Source organism: Salminus brasiliensis, chromosome 4 (assembly GCF_030463535.1).
Source record: "Salminus brasiliensis chromosome 4, fSalBra1.hap2, whole genome shotgun sequence".
Classification (NCBI taxonomy): domain Eukaryota; kingdom Metazoa; phylum Chordata; class Actinopteri; order Characiformes; family Bryconidae; genus Salminus; species Salminus brasiliensis.
Genome location: NC_132881.1, coordinates 26196507 through 26217818, shown reverse-complemented (window position 1 = coordinate 26217818; position 21312 = coordinate 26196507). Strand labels below are relative to the sequence as shown.

General features: G+C 41.9%; 1 protein-coding gene across 3 annotated transcripts in view; it reads left to right on the top strand.

Moving 5' to 3' along the window:
- Window positions 1-20237, top strand: part of akt3a (v-akt murine thymoma viral oncogene homolog 3a) — a 123875-nt gene extending 103638 nt beyond the window's left edge. For all 3 annotated transcript variants that reach the window (XM_072677753.1, XM_072677752.1, XM_072677754.1), the window contains 6 exons: window positions 273-395; window positions 887-1015; window positions 10325-10539; window positions 10925-11012; window positions 11980-12082; window positions 14189-20237. In XM_072677753.1, the coding sequence (XP_072533854.1) occupies window positions 273-395; window positions 887-1015; window positions 10325-10539; window positions 10925-11012; window positions 11980-12082; window positions 14189-14274 (744 nt within the window). In that variant the 3' untranslated portion in view covers window positions 14275-20237. The remainder of the gene's footprint in view (window positions 1-272; window positions 396-886; window positions 1016-10324; window positions 10540-10924; window positions 11013-11979; window positions 12083-14188) is intronic.
- The last annotated feature ends 1075 nt before the right edge of the window (window positions 20238-21312 follow it).

Here is a 21312-nt window from a genome sequence, read left to right as displayed (position 1 = left end):
CCACTTTGATGGGACGTTAGCCCGCGAGCGCGCTAGCGCTGCCTTTAACAAGATTGGTGTATTGATTAAAATGCTGATTTAACAGGCCGCGCCGGCCTCTCTCTGGAAAGCCGGGGATGATGCGCCAGCTGCTGTCTGGGTTCGCAGGGCGTCCTCCAAGGGCCCCGCCATCTATCATCTCAATATGGCGATGGGAGGCAGTTTGTGTTGTGTTAATTTCCTCCAATAAATCAGTAATTATTGCAATCCTGTCCCTGCTGTTTATCCTGCAGCTGTTTTTCCATTTGTCGAGAGAACGGGTGTTCTCAGAGGACCGCACGCGCTTCTACGGCGCCGAGATCGTCTCCGCCCTCGACTACCTGCACTCCGCCAAGATAGTGTACCGGGATCTCAAGGTAAACAGCAAATAAATAAATAAATAAATACATTCCAAAGGAGAAAGAGGAAAGAGGGAAGCAATCACACCGTTCTGGAAAGCCAGTTCAGTTCCCGTGCACTGCTTTTATTCCGGCATGTGGCACGGGACATGGAAAATGTAATTAAAAGCTCTAGAGTTTGAAGCTCTTTTTTTGGGCGATATCAAACTCTGGCGGCTGTGGAAGATGACACAGTGTTTTGCTCGCAGCCTTGGACGGAGCCGGCGGTGGAGGCGCCAAGAAACTTGAAAAAAGGCTTCGCCATTAAAATTGAAAGGTTGAATAGCTGGAAGTTCCTCTTCCCTGCCATGGCATATGAAATGTAGATGCAGTAAATGGTTTATTCATACAGACGTCGACATGTTCTCTAATCCGTCTGTGAATCACAGGCGGTGAATAGAATAGCCCATGTTCTAAACTCTTTCTAATGTTGTTTTTTTTGTGCTCCTCCCTCCTCTTTCTCTCCGCAGTTGGAGAACCTCATGCTTGATAAGGATGGCCACATTAAAATCACAGACTTTGGGCTCTGTAAAGAAGGAATCACTGATGCTGCAACCATGAAGACCTTCTGTGGAACGCCAGAGTACCTGGCTCCTGAGGTAACCAGATCTTATTCCTGCTCCACCTCACTGCCCTAGAGCACCATACACCTTGCAATCCGTTCTACCACTTGATCCTTAAAGGAATCTGTGGAAATAGTGTTATTTGGGTTTGTTCTCCATTGTGCTTTCCTCTGCAAGTGGGATGGTGAAAGGGTTGAAGGTTATACCCTTCAGTGATGTTTTCAAAGAAGCTCTGAATATTGTGTGATATTTATAACAATGCAGCTGTGCTGGGGTGGTTTTCTGCTCAGGGTATTTTTGTGGAGTATTGATGCAGGGGAGTTTTGGAAATATTGACCTTTGAAGAATAAAGCAGTGTCAGTGTTGCCCACCTTGTGGCCCAGGTTTCTAGAGAGCTAGAACCACCATCTGATTCTTAAAGAGTAGAGAGCTGATTCTCATGTCGTCGCTGTACTAACTAAAGCAGGTGTCTCCAAATGGTAACTTTACTGTTAATTTATTCCACATTCACTCCTTTTTAGAGCATTTCTATTGGTTTATTCATCATGAAATGACAAAACACAATGTAGAGAGCACCTGCTGTGCTTCAGCGATGAGTAAATGTTGCAAAAACAATTAATGAGACAGTTTGAAATGACAGTGGCAATATGCTCAGTTTATAGCTACTTTCGCTTAGTCTTGACGTATATGTGCTTTTGACTGGTTCACCATTAGGTTATATGGTTGATGCATGATGGCATCAAGATCACCCACAGTCCTTGTTGTAAGAGCCTAAATAGGGGAGTGTAAATGGCTCAATGCACAATGACTGTGATTGCTATTTGCTTTACCGGAGGAGTAGGGTGGTGTGCAATTTGACAACAACAGTACCTCATTTTCACAACAGATCGTCTCCTTCCACGGCAGTGCTGTGACTCAGCGTGCGTACACTGTCCAGGACTGTCCACTCACACCTCCGGAGTCCAACACACACACACACACACATACAAGTGTACAGATCAAAAGCATATCGAACACCATGAAAGACAGTTTTCTGGAATAGGGACCACCGCACAGGACAGAACACATGGCCTATAGTTGTACCATGGGATCGGACGTGTTCCCAAACTATGCAGAATGCCTTGTTATGGTATCTGAATTATGAGGAGTTGTTAGTTTTGATTTAAAGGGATTTGATTTCATCTCAAATCGGAGTTCAGAGACTGCACACGCGACTGCTCGTGAGTTCGTCTTTGAACTAATAATAGAATTTCAGACGACTCGGTTGGGTGCAGCTTTCGTGCTGCGCGGCTCCTCTGTGAATCATACTGATCTGCCGCGCTTCCGCCACGTCTCTGGAACAATGGTTTGCACTCTCAGGTCCTTCTCCTCACCCAGCCGCGCGCAGGTTGCCCAGAGTGCAGCGGCTAAATCCATATTTATGGAGACGAGAGGGAGAATAGGCAGGGGGCGGCAGAGGGAGGGGAAGGTGGAGGAGGTAGTGCTGCTGGTGGTAGTGTGTGTGTGTGTGTGTGTGTGTGAGTGTGTGGTGGGGAGGGGGGTATAGATTCCACTCGAAAAAGTACAGAAGACAATTTGGCGCGGCATTTTGTTTTGCTCAGCCTGGCCGCTGTGCCAGGAGATGATTTGAGTGTTGGTTATTTTTCACAAGAGTATGTGATTGCACAAAAAAGTAGACGCTAAACAGAGGCAGATGGTGGCAGATGGGGGAGGTTGGAAGAAGGTGGCTGGGAAACCTGGAAATCTATACTGCCGTACTGGTGTAAAAATAACAGAGCACAGCCTGAGCCAGCGAGCCAAGTTCCAGAGATGCAAAGTAGAGGGGGATTAAAGAGAGAGGGAAAGAGAGAGAGAGAGAGAGAGAGAGAGAGAGAGAGAGAGTAGAGGATGAGTAGATGAAGATTGCTTTTTCCTGTAGGGTTACAAAAGTGGAAAAAATGGAAGAGTTTTACTAACTGAAACATTTTGGCCTTCAACAGATCTTCTCAAGTGTGTAAATGAGAGTGCGTGAGTCACATTAGCTTCACGCTGTATTGTGCTCGGTTAATGACCGTTTATTTCGTCTGACTGAGCTGAAGCCAGTCTCCTGCATCTTAATTGTTTTTAAATATTTATGCATCGGAAAGAAAGATGACTTACTGTGTAAAATAGCATTACCTGTAGTACAGCTGTTGGAAATCTACAGCACACAGGCTATGTGTATGCTTTAGTGTTCGCAGAGAGCCTAAAGAAGAGCGAGTGTTATATATGCAGGAGGGCATCTTCCAGAGCATCCTAATGCAGTAAAAAGCATCGTAGCCAGTAGCAACTTAATGATAGTTACACTATATGGACAAAAGTGTACAAACACATTGCTTCTTCTGATATCAAGGGTTTTTAAAAAGCTTTCCACTACATATCCCCAAACCCCAAAACTCATCCCAAAAGAACTGGATGGAGCACCATCCATCATTTCAGAGAGCACAGTTCCTCTGCTCCACAGCTCAATGCTGGAGGGCTTTATACCCCTCAAGCCCATGCATGGCGTTGGGCATGGTCCCGTTGGGCATAGGTTTGTGTTTATCTGCTCCAGAGAATCCTCTACAGGGACTAGACAAGCTGTGTATGTGCATTTGCACATCTGTGTCAGCACCACAAACATGCACTTTCCTGGATCTGTCAACTATTATTAGCTTACCAGCAAAAAAAGACAAGCCTAGTGTAACCAGTTTATTTTAACGTGTTCTCAACCAATATTAAACTTTTGTGGCTGATGCCAGTATTGATTTTAAGGCCTACTATTCCAATAACTGATGTTATAATATATATTTTAATATATTGTCCTGCTGTAGTTTTAGATAAGCAAGTGATTGACTGGATTTAATTGTTAGTTCTCAATTCATAGTTCATTCAATTAATTCAAGTCATAATTAAAAAAAAAGCAATAACTAATAAAAATAATGCATTGATGTGGGTGGAGCTCAAAATTTGTGTGCTTTAGTGTTTTCTTATTTTTCTTGTGTTTTATCATTTCTTTATATTAAAAGTTTTTTTGTTGTGCTTTTGTCATGCTAAGTGTTAGGTTTGGATACAGTGTACATTATAATATTACTTTAACCACAATGATAGCTTGTGTGGGTGGGTGGAGGGGGGGGGGATTCACAGTGCCACAGCGTCACAGCTGTCTAAGGGTTTTTACAAAATGAAAATCCTAACATGAGCTTGAATCCTGGTGATGCCACAGCCATAAGTCAGTAATATTCAGCCCATTATTGGCAATATTTTTCATATATATTACAATAAAACTTTTGCTTTATAATGGCATATTAGTCAATCCCCAACAGAAGCTGCATAAACTGCAGAGGAATGAGTAGCAGGTCATATTGTTTTCTCCGATCTTAATTAGTTCAGTAACAGGTAACACTGTTGCTGGTGCATTGTGTCCGGACTATGATCACACATATTGATAAATATTATACTAGAGTTGGTGATATTATTTTTTTGCCACATCATTTGTCTTTTTTAGCCAATCGGTAAAAAGATGCTGAATGCATGTTCTCTGTGATGTTGTATTTTTGCTTATCTGGTGTGTGCGTGCATGTGCGTACGTTTGTGTGTGTGTGTGTGAGAGAAAGAGAGAGATCGTTGCCCGGCCAAGATGGGATAAGCTGATGGAGGCTGTGTGTTCCACTGCCCTGCTGGGGAGCTGTGCTGGTGGAGCCGCAGGCTCTCTGTCCGCTCCCTCTGCAGCCGGCCTTGCCAAGGGCCCGGTCCTGGGCGCAGCAGCCGTGCCACATGGCCGTCCGAGCGGGGGCCTGTTCCACCTCCTCCCCGCCTGCGGCTCTGGAACAGGGGGGACCCCAACTGGCTCTGTGTGTATTAATCGCATCCCTGCCTGCAGCCGAGCTGCTCACACACGCTCCCGGGACAAACAGCCCCGTTCCTCCCTACAAACATGCACGTGTACACACACACACACACACACACACACACACAGCAGTCTTCATGCTTTTCATGTACACATACATTTAAATAGTGATGCACTGATACAGAATTTCTGTTTGAACAATAGCTAAAGCTTCATTTGGCTTTACACTGATATCAGTAGTGGAGGGTTGAACTTTTTTGCGTCTTAAAAGTTCTCACAGATGACAACAGGTTAAAATATTGATTATTCTTTATTTTCACATGAATAAATGTCATGTTTACAATAACATATTTAGCAAATACGCTTACTCAGAGTAATTTGCAGTTTGTAATGACCTGACCTTTAACATTAGTCATAAGCATGCTTTTTTTTGGTGCAGAAGTAGTGTTCTTGCCTGAACAGGAATTTGAATAATCCACTATGCTGTCTATTAAAGTGGAAGCTTATGCACTGATATTAAGGCGATTGCATTTTTATTTGTGAGCTAAATGTTCGATGGCTACTACACCTATCTATCAATTGCTGGGCAGCTGTGGCCTAATGGTTAGAAAAGCTGAGTTGGGACAAGAATGTTGCCTGTTTTAATCCCCAGGAAGTGAGGGCAAGGATGAGGTATTAACTGCCATTAATGGGTTATTTGTGAGGCTAATTTATCCATGAATCTGAATACTATACATTAATATAATATTTTCTGAAAGCTGAGTATTTTCTTCAGTCCGGACACTGAATATTTTCCAAGAACTCCATATTCTCCAAACATTTCATATTTTTCTCAATCCAGAAACTGATTATTACTATTATACTGAATACATTCCACAGCCCAAAAACCAAATATTTTCCAGAGTTTAAAAACTTAATATTCTCCAAAAAGCTTTTTTTTCCATACTCTACAAAATGAATATTCTTTTTCTTCAAAAAATGAATATTTTTCAAAAACTGAATATTTTCTACAATCCAGAAACTGTTTTTTTTTTATTTATTCAAAACAAATTTTAGATGTATTATTGTCTTCTGTAGATCCGTGTATGACTCCACTACAAAAGTTTAGACCAAGACCTTTACATTACTGAGAATCCTGCATATTACAATCTGCAGCTTGTGGCAGAACTCAGGATACGGCTGCAGTTTTGTGCATAATTCGAGCATCGAGTTGTGTTTTTGTCAGATGTCACCCAGAAGGCTGTGGCTCCACATTGACTGCCAGAGCACACAAGCACGTCCTGCTCCTCTAATCAGCCTGTGAGAGATGGAGGCCGATGTTGACTCGCGCGAGCCTACCTGTTCTTAAAGATCAGAGAAGAGACATCATTATCACTCGACTCGCAGCATATGCTTAACTGGCTCCCAGCCAGCCAGTCTTGTCATTAGTCAGACATATTAATCAGGAAGCTCCCTCTGAAGAGCAGCCTCTCTGTCCTACACCTGCCTCGCCACCCCAAACCAACATGGTGTGTGTGTGTGCGCGAACGAGCGAGTGTGTGAGTGGGATACCGGCCCATCAGCACAGCTTTGATCCAGTGGTGTAGTGGTTTGTGCCGCTGCCTTCAGGTTCCAGTACGTTCAGGTGGAGTGACCACTGACCCAAGCTGTTTGCACAGCGGACACTCCAGCAGCTTTCATCAGCAAAGGGGCTTTTGGGCTTATTCACAGATGTGATAAGTTTTGAACGGGCGTGTGAAGTACAACAGCCCTTACCTGCAGCTTCCTACCACTATGCATTCATTAACAGTGTAATCACTTAGCTGTATGTGTGTGTGTGTTTGTGTGTGTGTGCGTGCAGTCAGTTAGATTTGCTATAAAAAGCCTTGTCAGAAGGCAGATGTAATTTTTATTGTGTAATTTTTATTGTGGAGGACACAGTATAAGATCTGGTCTTATAGTGAATAAGTAGTGTTTCCACTCCATGACCACAATATGAGCGCCACCTACACTTATATGTACTTATATATATATATATATATATATATATATATATATATATATATATATATATATATAGGATGAACTGAAAAAATAGGATCCTTGAGGAACTTGTGAAGGTTCTTCAGTTCGAAACAGTTAATAAACCTCTTTAGGTGCTTAAGGCATCTTAAAGGTTCCTAAAAGCATATTAGGAGCTTCCTTCACAGTTTCCAACTGATGAACCTCCAAAGGTTCCTCAAGGATCTTCTACTATTAACAGTGTACCTCAGAGACCCACATCTGTTGTCATGCTCAGTTTAAAGAAGGCTGATGTCGACCACACTGTTTGGGACACAACGGCACTGAGATGGTAGTACATGCTTGATTGTGTGTGTGGCGCTGGTACAAATGTATCAGGTATAGCAGTGTTGTTCTTCAGTCAGCTCATGGAAAACCCTCTGCAGAAAACAGTGAATGATTTAGTGAGTGAACCATTCCGATGTAATGCCTTCATCCCTCCCAATTACAGGCACTCATTTTTCTCTGCTCATCATCAGCTGAGCAAAATATGGAAACTGCTCCAAGGCTTTTTCAAAATTAAACTCTTGGGTACCCTGCACACACGCTTGTTATTGGACTTGACCATCGTTATTCTTGATTTGTTTATTGAAGCAGAGTTACCCAGCAACTAGTACTTGCAGCAGAAAACATACAAAAATGTGTAAAAAATCTCTTATTTCTGTTCCCTGATCCTCCTCCTCTCCTATATGCTCACATTAGCATGCCAGTCCAGCAGGGGGCGCTAATACCTCACAAAGTTTGAGGTCAAACTTTTTAAAGAGGCAAGTGTAACAGCCACAACAGACCTAAATACAGTACAACGCTATAGCATATTTACCGCAGATTTTCTCACTCTGTTCAGCAGCTGTCCATAACTCAACCTCACACTCCGACTCAAAACCTGATTTGCACCAGGAAAAAAGCGGGAATATGAAAAAAACACTCTCCTAATCAGCCATAGAAGTGGATTTTTTTTATCCAAATTTGAGTGCAGGATTAATGAAAGGTCAGTTGAATAAAAAAGTAAAGCCTGTTGTTAATCAGCAACAATCACACGCAAGTTAAAGCAGCATTATTCAAGAATTGGCCTTTCTTTCCCCTGGGCTCCCCCTACAGTCCGGAAGTGAAATTTGTGCTTTGAGCCAACACTAAATGACACGCTTTTCACATGCATTTTACAAGCTGTGAGATACAGAACTGGCAACTAAAAGAAGCATGTGGACAGAGGCAGTAGAGTGACAGCATTTCGCATGAATGTGACTGGGTTTACACAGTGTTACACAGATCTCATGGGCATTATCCTGCCCACTACACCAAAGTCAAAGTGCAGTTTTTAGTGTGTCAAGCCTAGAGTAGCAGTAAGAGAGGCACTGTTCTCTCTTTACAGGTAGTGGAGTCTCACAATGATTTTGAAGCTGTTATTTAAAGGCAAAAATGCTACATAATGCTGCTTTAACATCACACCACAATTTGCCTGACTACTCAATAACACTGAAAACGTTCCCAAAATTCTCCACCCCTGAGTCTTCAATGATCTGAAAAGCCATGTTTTTGTTGGCGGGAGAAAAAAATGAAAAGGGGGCCCTGGAGTGATGCCTTTCCTTGCACACCCAGAGAGGACAGAAGACATACAGCCAGGAGGAGGACAGCCATACTGTTAGTATTCTGTTTTGTACTTGATGTAAAAACCCTTCCACCACAGTAGAGATAAATAGGCTGGACCAGTGCTGTGACTGTGATTGGCCAATCAGCAATGTAGGACTGTGCTTTCAAGTGAGCATTATGATTGGCTACTTTCATCAGTAGTAGACGTCAATTCTCTCGACGCTGAAGTGGATCAGCTGTCCCGTTTCCCCGATCTGCTTGTTTTCTTTATTCCTTCTTGTTCCTTTCCTTCCCTCGTCTCCGTCATGCTCTTCCAGGGTTTCTGGATGCCCCCCTGTTTGAAGAATTTTACAAAATGAAACAGCCTTCAGTGATGTCACTGTTGTTCCTGGGTCCAGCCTAGGCTTTGGGATAGCAGATTTGGACTCTAAATTCTCAGCTTAAGCCTTGTGTACTGTAGGCCTGTGGTTCCTTCCTCTTAAGTGTAAAAACATAGTGTTTATCATTTCTCTGTGTTTAAATGTTTTCCTGTTTTCAGCACCTCTTTCATGCTTTCTGGTGGTTCTCTCTCTCTCCCTCTCTCTCTCTCCCTCTCTCCAGCTAGCCTTTGTGGCATTTTGCAGCCCACAGGGAGTTGTCCCAGTCTTCACGATAGCCAGTCCATCCCTGACTGGGCCTCAAATAATCATAGATAACAGAACATGCAAACACGAGCAGACACGCTACTCCATTTAGCTTAGTAACTTAATCAGGGTGTAGTCAGGTACTGTCTGAGGTAACTTACAGTACAAGTTTAACAGTAAGAAGTTCCCTGTTATTGAGGGAGCGAACATGAGTAGAAGGTATGACCAGTCTTTTGCAGTTAGCCCTTAGCTGATCATGTACACCAGCCTGCTTCACTCGCCAGGCCTGTGTCAGTCAGCCTGCATCAGATCGGCCTCTGCAGCAACAAAACTTCTCAGCTGATACTGATGGCGTGAATGACTTGTAATATTGACCAACTTCCAGCAGTGTCTGTCATGAGTGTGTGGGATGCATATATGAGGCACATTAGGGTTAGGGCCCGAACACAGTCATGTCATTGGTTTTCTGAATAGAGTTCTCTTCTGCAGCATTATTTAGCAATTGTCACCTTAAAACAGATTCAGAGTCATGGTGGTGTTTCACTGACTTGTAATAGGAAGAATAGCGTGTCTGTAGTGTCTAGTCTGGGAACTGAGAACTGAGCAATCCTGAAAAATCTTCTACCACCTCAGTCCACACGTTTCTTTCACGGATGCAGCTTCTGTATTTCTCAGCTTGTCCAGAAATGCATGTGTAAATCGCGTCCTGTAGTGGTGGCTCAAATCAGGAAATTCCACTTCCTGACAATAGGAGGAGCCCAAAAACAAGAATTCTTGCATGAAGAACAAAATACTGCCTTAAGTTGTTAAATAAATGGTTCTTGTTAAAAGCGAGGGAACAGCTCAGAATAGTACATATCTTGAGCATCTAAAAGTAAATTTGATATAAAAATCATTCATATAAAAGCATTTTACAGTGTGATGTACTGAAACAGAGAGAAATGTGAATTATACCATACTATAAATGTACATACACCCACCCACCACCCAAAAATATCTGGCCAAAAGCAGCCCTGCTATGAGACTGCCTCTGTAGGCCTCTAGATCAAGAATTACTAATGCAAACAGTGTGGCAGTAGATGAGCTACAGTCTCCAGTTGTACACGAGGTGGACCTACAACGTAGGCGAATGTAACAGCAGTGTTGGAAGCAACAGAGGATCGCTTTCAGTTCACAGGGCTATAACATACTGCAGTGATATTGTAGTGACAGATGAGTGTGTGTGTGTGTGCTTGTGTACGTCAACAGGTGCTGGAGGATAATGATTATGGCCGGGCAGTAGACTGGTGGGGTCTGGGAGTGGTCATGTATGAGATGATGTGTGGCAGGCTGCCCTTCTATAATCAGGACCATGAGAAGTTGTTTGAGCTGATCCTCATGGAGGACATCAAATTCCCCAGGACGCTCTCCGCTGATGCTAAGTCTCTGCTTTCAGGCCTGCTCATCAAAGACCCCAACAAGAGGTACAAGCTGAGCCTACCGCAACACACACGTAACCTCACTTATCCTGATACTGTGACCTGGACGTTAAGCAGAGTGCTGTGACTTTTTTCAACAGAATAACCAAACTTAGAACATATGAACCCAATATTAAGCAATGTGAAAAGCGCTTTACTGTCTGTCTGTCTGTCTGTCTCAAACACAGACTCAGTACCAGACAGTACCTTTATTTCACTTTATCCAAAGACATCTTTCCCCACCCACTGTTCACACATACGTATATACAGTTTAAGAAATCCAGCCAACATCCCTTCTTAAAGTCTGTCATTGTGTGTGTGTGTGTGTGTGTGTGTGTGTGTGTGTGTGTGTGTGTGTGTGTGTGTGTGTGTGTGTGTGTGTGTGTGATAGACTTGGCGGAGGTCCAGATGACGCTAAAGAAATAATGCGACACAGTTTCTTTGCTGCGATCGACTGGCAAGATGTTTATGATAAAAAGGTAAACATGAACTGAGGTTTTGCTGTTGTAACAAAGCTCTGTGTCTCTAAAATGAACAATTTACAGCAAAACGAAATAAGGTTTTATATAATTCATTTATATTTAATTGTGCACCCTTTCACAACTCCTTGTATCCCCATTTTTTGCTGTTCTCCACTTTTTGACACCATTTGAATCTGGCTGTTGTTTTAATAAATGGACCAATAGAAAGGCACAAACATTTCTAAAATATTTTTACATTGACTTTCATTGTTAGTTAATAGGTTAATTAGTTACTAAGTTGTTTTTTTATTATTCTCCTGTAATTGTTTATTCATATTATATGTGTTCAGAGTCACATAAAAACCTGTATCTACAAAAATATCTACAGGCTTATGTGTGTGTGTGTAAATTAATTCATATCCCCTACAGGGAAACACACCCATGCACATTCTAAAGTAGAATTGTTGTTAATTTGCTTAATATCACATTAAATGTGGCATGTGCAAAAGTAATGATTCATTAACTATGTTTAATATGTTTTTGGTAATTTGTTCAATTCAGAAAATAAATGTGTCACTTTGTTTGAGTTGCCATCTGAAATGCACACTTTTATATTTCATTATTTTTATATAAAAATACAAAAAGGAAAAGGAAGGTGTTTGTGATCACCACTGTCATCATGTCTATCCCACTTTATTTTGAGATTTTGTTCCATTAATTTATACCTGAACAATCCCTCACAAAGTCTCAGTGAATGTTGCTGCATTAGTTAGATACACTGTCTGCCCCCCCCCCCCCCCCAAAAAAGAAATCGTCCCCCAGAGGCACAATAACTACAATGACTGGCAGAGCAGGTGCTGTGTAAAAGTCAAAGGTGTAAGATTGGGCCCTCCAGCTTACCATACTGCATGCAGTCTTACACCTGCACCAAAACAGGTGTTCTCTGTTTTTCATCGCTCTCCTGTTCTTGCACTTCCTTCCTCAGCTGATACCTCCCTTCAAGCCTCAGGTGTCATCAGAGACGGATACCAGATATTTTGATGAGGAGTTCACGGCTCAGACGATTACAATAACCCCCCCTGAAAAATGTGAGTATACCTTTGACATCCCTCTCTCTCACACACACACACACATATGGTATTGACACATGCAGGGCATCAGGATGGAAGCTGTGCTCAGACCTAAGAGTAAATAACTGCTGTGGCTGATTTGGGTCTGGAAGCACTGATTGATGTGGGTGTCGGTTTTTCACATGCTTACAGCTATACGGCCATGCAATGCCATGTGGGTGGTGCTATACTCCTGCAGTGACAATACACACCAACGTGCTGCAGCAGCACTGGTGATATACACTTCTCTCACTGCTAAAAGGTTTCAATTGCAAAGGAGGAATTTAAGCTGACACGAGAAGCAAGGTTATATTTGCAGCTCAGCTTGATCAAGTTCTCTGCCAATGAGACTTTAATGACTTGTTATCTACAACATGTTTGTTTGTGCAGCTACATTGCATAAAATCAGTTACATAAAAATATGCGGCTGTCGTGTGTATTTACGTATTAGTACTTAATTCTATTTATTCTGTTGATGAGAAATGTGATACTTAAGTTGCTAGAGCCCTGCTCAGGAAGTAATTATGGAAAGATGGAGCTTATGGCTGCTCTTTATTTACTGACATTTAATGTTTTTGAAAAGAAGTCATAAAACATAACATAAATGTGCCATAACCTTTAGTAATTTAATCATAATATATTGTATGTTTTATTTTTTAAAACACTTTATTTTGAAGGTTTCTTGAGGATGCTTTGTAGACGGTCAGCTTATCTGATGCAATGTAACTGTAAATTAAATACAATATAATAGGACTCTCTGGAGGAGATGAACATGAACCTATTTGGCTTCATGCCTAATGCCAATCGTGAGCTTGAGGGGTATCAAGTGGAACTGCATGTTCTCTGGAATGAAGGTCTGGACAGTAGAGACTCCAAGCAGCAGGATAAACTCCTATATTAATACCCTTGATTTCAGAAGTCCCAATGCCTTTGTCCATATAGTGTATAACAAGATTTTACAGGAAATAAATGTGGTAACTTTAATCAAAGTGTGTCAGTCTAAAGAGATTTCAAGTCATTTCAAGAGCATTTCTGTTGGTCCATTCATCATTAATTAAAAAAAATATATATAAATATATATATATATTATTTTGTTTAAGTTTTTTGGTTTGACCTTTATTATTATACCATTTTATTCCACGACTGTTAAATTAAATCTAATCCTAAACTTAATCTTAACCTTAAGATTTAACAGTATAGAATGAACTAAATACACTGCATGGCCAAACAAACATGACAAACATCCACCAGTATCGCTTTGATTTAACTACACTTTTATCGATTACACTTTTATCGTGGTATGGGAGTTTCCATCATACTGGACTCATCAGACCAAACTAATGCAAAGTCCAAGCTTTATGTTCCCTATCAAGCTAAAGCCCTTTTCCCAGTCTGACTCACTAGAGATCTTCTTATGGCCATGCAGCTGTTTAGTTCCAGACCAAGTTTTCATCACATTATGGGTCTAAATACTCCAGAATTTTATTTCAGAGATCACCACTATCTTTTCAGGTTTTAACCATATATTGAAGTCCAGCTTCATTTCAGGAATCTCCTCAGTTGTTTTCTTTCTTGATGCAAAAATTAGATCCTTCTCAAACACAGTAATTTTCCACAACCATGGAATACATCTTCTAACATAATTGTACAAGGAATAAAAAGCTAGTCACTACATCGGTTAGGGGTGGAAGAAGTGTGCAGCTGAATTACATTAATCACTGCAGTGCTTATTAATCACAGGCTCTTTGTTTAAGTATTTGCTTAAACCCCTTAGACCCTGTATGTAAGTACACTTTGTCCCTCTCATAACTGCAGTACTACAGTTTGATAGGCCCCAAACGACAACCCTGAGGGACTCCATAAGATATACTAAACCAGTTACCCAATAATGGACAACAGTTGCTGCATTTGCATTAAGAACTGGATAATAAACTTAGGGAACAAAGGATAAAATCTGAGAATCAGTAGAGGATCTACAGGGACCATCAAACAAACTGACTCTGAGTAAATAAACTGTGCACTGTGAGCACTTTGTTGAGCCTGTGTGATCCAGCGTTGTTGTGTGTATGTGTGTCTCCTGTGCAGTTGATGAAGATGGAATGGACTGTATGGATAATGAGCGGCGGCCGCACTTCCCTCAGTTTTCCTACTCGGCCAGTGGGAGAGAGTAAAGCCCCTCACAGCCAGCACTGCCTCATCCTCATCACGCTTTACCACTGGAACGGACTACTACGTCTTCTGCTTCTACCCTCTCAGACTTAGCCTAAGCCCCTCCTCCTCCTCCTCCTCCGTGGGGTACTCCTTCATCGCTCTCTTGCCAGGCCGAGGGCACCAGGAAGGCACACGGTTGAGTTTTAGGGTAATGGGAATTTTTTTTTTTGCTCGTTGGGCTGGCCCAAGGTCCGGCCTGCTCAAACAACGTCCCCGGCAGCTTCAGCCCCTAGGGTGGGCTGCCAGGTGGGGAAGAACTGTGCTGTTTGTTTACTTTTATTTTCTTTCGTGTGTGTGGATTAGGGTTTTGTTTTTTTGCGTTGTGATGTTTAAATGTCTCCTTCAGTGGGAGCAAAAAGCACTGAAGCTACACACACACCTTTCACACCTTTCCATTTCAGATCACAGAGCGAGCGTGGCTTCAGATTCACAGGCGCATTCAGACTGAACTGCTGCTTATGTAATACTGCATCTGATATCTAGTACAGTGGACTGTCCCCGTTCTACTGTGGTCCAGAGTCCAAAACTGCCACATACAGACGGTACCCTCATACACTCATACACTCAACTGCTCAGGTCTCATCTGTGTTCAACTCAGTAAACAGGATTAGCTTTATTTCAGCTCCTCGCTCGCCCAGGGAAGACCACTGATGCTATTACAACTCAAACAGCGCTGCTGCACCCCAGTCTCTTTCTGTCACATTTGCTCGCTTGCTCTTTCTCTTGTTCTCTCGCTTTTCTCTTTTCTTCTTTCTTTCTTTCTTTCTTTCTCGATTTCTCTCTCAGTTCCCTCATTTCTTTCTTTCTCTTGCTGCCTCTCTGTCTGAGTTTCTTTCTTCTTTCTCAGTTTCACTCTTGCGCTCTCTCTCTCTCGCTCTCAAGTTCAATTTCTTCTTTTTTCTAGGTCTCTCTCTGTCTCTCTCCCTCTCTCTCTTCCCTGCACCAGTCTGATTCAGGATGTGTTTGAATGGTTCAGTGTGTCGTTGGTGGGGCATACTTCTTCACGTTTTTAGCTGAAACCGTCTGTGAATCTGAGCCATGCAGCTTTGTACCACTCTCAGAGATGCAGGGCATACGTTCTGCGTTAGGTACGCTTCTGTATATTCAGAAAACAGCCTCGAGCTGAAATAGCCTGACCCACACCTCATTCCATTTGAGGGCTTTCTGTTCCACACATCATTCCTTCCCTGAGATATATCTTCTGTCATTCCATTTAATGGTAAAAATCCCAGCACTTACTGATAATGATCCATCTGAGGAGATCTGAGAACCTGGTGAAGCTAGACTTGCTTCACAGTTCACAGCTTACTCCTAAGAGCACTCCTCGATTCAGCTTTAGGATCAGCATCCTGTTCAAACAAGTAATCAGTAAAACAACCACTGGGGCTCAGTAAAGTCAGCTTTAGCTGATGGAGGGCAGATGCACTGTCGGGTTGTTTTACAATAGGGAATACGGTTTAAAAACGGGGGTTCTGTTCATTTATTTATTTTTTCTGTTGTCTGTTTGTCCTTGTAAAAAAAAAAAAGTGTTGTCCAGTGGCTCCTCGTTGGACAAAAATGCACCTACAAATGGCTTAAGAATGTAAATTGGGCAATGCAAAGGCCTTTGCTTTATTTTCTTTTTTGATAGAAATTGTGTCTGTATTTTGTTTTGGTGAACAAGTTATGATGAAAACAGCTTGCAAGGCTCCCATTCACACCATTGTAGCATTGCTGCTTTTCCTTTTTGTTTTTTTCCTTTGCTTTTTTCCATCGTCCCGTTCTGCATAACGAGTTGTTTTGAGTGTTTGCTGAAACATGTCCTCTCTCCACATACAAAGGGCTGCACAACCTGGTCCTCTCAGCAGCAGACACAAAGCCACTGCTATGCTCTGGCAGTGGGGAAAGTGTGGCTTTCACTAGCGTATGTAAATACAAGAGCATGGCACTGAGCAGCTCTGTCTAGTGAGACTTAACAATGTGCTTTCTTCTGGCAATTTCCCACGGCTGGCCAAGACGCTGCTCATTCTGGCCTTTTCCATGGCTTCCTCTCGTGGGCCGTTTACTTCAAGCGAGCTGGGCGGCGTTGTCTGAGGTGAAGAGCTAGAGAGGGATTCGGAATTGTGACGGAACGCGTTGAACTTGTACGGTTTTCTTGTTATTGGCCGTGACCAAAGCCGTCTTCTAACAAGAGCTGTGCTTGTTCTTGTTTTGGTGTGTTCAGTCCTGTAGCAGCTGATTTCATCCTCACATTCCTGTAGATTTCCTGTGCTCCAGTCTGTGAGGCTCATACTTCCATTCAGCCAATCAAAGTGCAGATCAGTGGACCAACCAGCCAGTGCACTGATGGGAAACCAGTTATGGAAACTACATATCGTTCAGACCTGTGAAATACACTCAAGGTGATGCTCGATTTAGAAGTGGAAAAGATACGGAGTGGACAGAGTAGCTCATGATGGAGTGGGACATTGTCAAAGCAAAGTAAACTGTGCTGGTCAGAGTTTTACCAAGTCCGAAGTGATTCTTCTCACACGTGTGGTACATTCCGTGATCCCTAAAGGAACACTGCCGTATTTTTCACATCTGTTGCATGCGATTGATTCGGACTGAAAAACTCTAAGAACATCTGTCTGCGGCTTCCATTAGAAGAGCATTTTATTAAACAGCTGTTTCTAAGTACAGGTGTTATTGCCTGGAGTAACAGATCATACACTCCAGATGCAGCACATAGAGATTAGGTAGACAGAGACTGCGGGAGCGTGGGGCACAACCTCACACTTTGGTTAATTAAATATATGATATTTATCAGCACATTTCTAATTAAAATGTAAACACTGTTTCCAGCACCTACCATTTATGAACAGCTTTACCGCTTGTTCCAAAGTTGTCAGTCAGTTGTCGTCAACAATTCGACAAATAGATCCAAGCACAGTTAATAACACTCATGTTATTTGAAACAAATGAGCTTAGCAGCCTAAATACATAATAATATATTTATTAAAATAAATATGATTAGTCAGAAAATCATATTGCTGTGGTGGAAATGACCAGTGTATCTTACCGGTGCTCTTCATAAATATGTGCTAGAATATGGACTCTCAGTTTCTCTTAGGAGGCTTTAATTATAACACTGGTAAAACTAACTGCACTGATTGGAGGCTTTGCTTTAGCCTGACTGGCTCTCGCTGTGGTTTATTTACACACTATATATATATATATATATATATATATATATATATATATATATATATATATATATATACACAGAGTTTGTGCCCCGCCCTCCTCTACTTTAATGGATGGCGTCAAGCAATAAAAGCGAACCCTCTTTGAACTCCAGAGGTGGCTCTTCAACAAATGTTGGTCCTGCTTCTTATGGTCGCGTTGGCTTCCAAAGACTGTGCCAAGTGGGTCTTCCAGTGAGTCTGTGGAATGTCAGGTTTAGAGTTTAGGGTTCCCATGCAAAGAAAAACAACAAAAAAAAACATTTTGCAATATATGGCCAACATATTGCAGTGGGCCGTGTTTTCCTTTCGGATTAGAGGGGTGTTGTGTGTTTCTGAGGGGAGTCGAGTGCATGCTCTGTCAGTGTTACGGTATCGTGATGGTGAATGGTGTCGGAATGGCGCTTTGTGCATTAGGAGAGGAAGAGTATGTCGGTGTGTTCTGGGATTGCTCGTTTCTCTGTGTTGTAGACTAGGACATGTTGATGCAGGGTATTGGGAACGTGTGTGGATTCCAGCAGCAGGACTGTTACGGAATGAATGGAAAGGAGGAAGGATGCGTTGGTTGGAGTAGAGGAATGTCGGATGAGGGAGAATGCTTGGGATTTGACTGAGGAAAAGTGTCCTGAACTGATTGATGAGCGGAGGAAGAGTGGTCAGCTCTTGTCCTCTTTCTGAGATAGTGATGAGGATGGTGTTGAAGTTGCGCTGTGGTGAAGCTGATAGGACTGAAGGACTGCAATCACAAAGCTTCTGTCTTCCAGCTCATACATTCTCTTTTTATTTGATGGAACAATGTTAGAATCAGTCTGTTGTTCATAATTCCTGTTTATGTTTTCTTCTTCATCGGGGGAAAACGGAGCTTTCTGTTTTTTATTTTTTATGTCTGGGTCCCCCCCTCCCCCCTTGTTGACTAGGTTTTGTTTGAAAGTGAAATTATTAGTCAGTTTAAGTTAAGCTTTTTTTTGCTGCTTTGTTGGATTAGTTTGTTTCTCTGTAAAATGAAGCGGTTGATTGGGATCGCTTGCTTGTTGCCTCACTGGCACTGAATCCTACTGTGACGCTGATCCTCCATACGAATACACACGCGTGTCGAGTGTGATGCGGCGGACTCCTCCTGGAATGAATGAGAGGCAGACGGAAGGGGACGCCGTGTGTGTGTGTGTGTGTGTGTGTGTGTGTGTGTGTGTGTGTGTGTGTGTGTGTGTGTGTGTGTGTGTATGTATGTATGTGTTGGTACTTTGCATGCGAAGGACATAGACGATAAAACAGTGCACTCTTATTAAAGCTGCGAAAGGGCCTTTGGCACTGCAGGCCAAAAAACCAACCAATCAACACAACATATACACTTTTTAAAAACTCCATAGTCGCAAAACTTTGGATTCTGTCTAGCTGCACTTTCATGCCCATTGCCCTTTTTCTAGTTCAGATATGAAATGAAGGTCCCTGCTTTAAAAAGGAAAAAAAAAGAAGTACTTGAAAGCACACATTCCCTGCCCACGCTACTTTCTTTTTTGTAATAATGTAATTTTTGCTTTGTAAAGTGTAATGGTGTGAATGTGGTGAGATGCTGCCAGGAGACCAAAAAACAACAACAACAAACAAACAAAACAAACAAACAAACAAAAAAGCAGTTTGCTTTGGTGACACTGAGACAGGCCGACTTTTCTGCTCCTCCTCATCCTCCCACCTTCCGAGTGCTGTGTCTAGAGCTTTCTGGGAAAAGTCGGACTGGACTGATCACACCGCCTCAACAGATACAGTAAAAATAACAAAACAAAATAAAAAAAAAAAAAAAAACTACCAACTCGCCGACCGGCGACACAACAGAAGCTGAGCTTGAACACGGAACCCCGGTACTAAGCTTACAGAGCAAGCCGACTGCTCTGATTCTAGCACCGCTGGCCTCAAAACAAGAAAGGTTAGAGTGGGCTCCTTCCTCTGTCTGTCTGTCTGTGTGTGTGTGTGTGTGTGTGTGTGTGTGTGTGTGTGTGTGAGCGCATGTGTGAGTGTGTGTGGGGATGTTCAAGCCGAGAATCAGTGTGTGAAGAACCCACAAACACACACACACATATACATACATATACATAAACACACACACACACACACACATACACACACCTGGTCACCCAAACATATGGGTTCCATTCTTACTGCAGGGTCTATAATAAATATTTTACACCTCAACGTACTCTTTGCTGCTACTGTTTGTACTGTCTACAACAGACTTCTCCTGGTAGTGTATTATGAACAAGCATGAATTGTAAAGTATTTATTTAAAAACAGAACCGACAAAAGCTGAAAAAAAAGAGAAAAAAAAAATCAGTCACTTGTATAATTAATTTTATGTCCATGTAGCTTTAGAGTTTGTGACACTTCTTGACCTTGCTAGCTCTGTCATTAGATCCATGTTAAGATCTAGTCATGTCGTTAAGAATTTTATGCAGAAGGGACTTCAACCCAAAAAACAACAAAAAAAAACACCCCAACAAAGCGAGAGCGAGGGGAAGGACTGTGTTACTGGTTGTCATTTTTAATGACTGCAGCAGAACGTTTATTTTGGAGTCTGTGGCCCACAGGGATGTGAAAATGCCGATCTGCGAGAAATTGTTTTTGTACACTGAACATCCTTAGTATTTTTACATGTAAATGTATATGATAGGGATGCACATTATTTTCCTTCTTACAGACTGCTTAAATAAAGCACTACGTCAATCTGCTCTTGTCTCGGACTCCGTCTCTGATTCAGGTTTGGGAAATGGTGAGTGGATCTGCCAACAGTCCGAAGTTGCTTATGACTGAATTGATGTCATGGGCAGCTTAAAAAAAAATACCACCACAGCGTTTCAGTCAGTTTCACCACAGTTTTTTTTAATGGTTTTTCGAGACGAAGATCAGCTCCTGTTTCACAAGCTCTCACCTCACATGCTTTACTGGACCTGTGATGTTGGTCTGAGCAACTTCACAGCCTATGGTAAAGTTCACAGTGCTGTCCTTCCACACTCTATGTGGTACAATAGAGTACAGAAGGACATAAGGAATGTTGCATTGTATCAAAATGTCTTTACATTGTATCAAAATGTCTCAATGAATAAGCCAATAGAAATGCTCTTAAAATCTTGTTACATTGACTTCAACTGAAAGTTTAGAAGGCGTTTTTCTTCTCATGTAAAGGTGCTGGTTTGGAGATGTGTACAACAATGTACCAATGGTCTACCACTTAATCTAGTGGGAAAACCTACAATATCTATTAAGACTCATGAATACAAAAACACAATTGCTGCGCTCTACAAAGAGCCGTCAGGGAAGACATTCTAAGGGTCTTTTTAGAAAAAATATTTTCAAACTCAATCTGATTGATATTCCATAAGACACAAATCCCTGTAAATTCTCACTGTTTCCAAACTGCCCTTGGCGATGTGTAGTCTAGTGTTACTTTGGTGTTAAATAATGTTAATAATAATAATGTTAATGTTAAGAGTGTTAAATAATGACTATGTCTATATCTCTATATCATTAGTGATAAATGTGCGTATGTCCTCACTTTTGTAAATCTGTCACCAAATGTAGAATTAATCACATGCAGCTAGACAATTATCAAAGAACATTTGCTAATATGTGTGATGCACATGTGTATTAAGCGGTGTCCTGTTAAGCAACAAAACCAGTATAAGATGAAAGTATTGGGACACCTGCTCATGCATTGTTTCTTCTGAAATCAAGGGTATTAAAAAAAATGGTTTTAATGCTTTTTTTGTTAGTGTCTCCACTGTCATCCTCACCTCCTCAACTCAT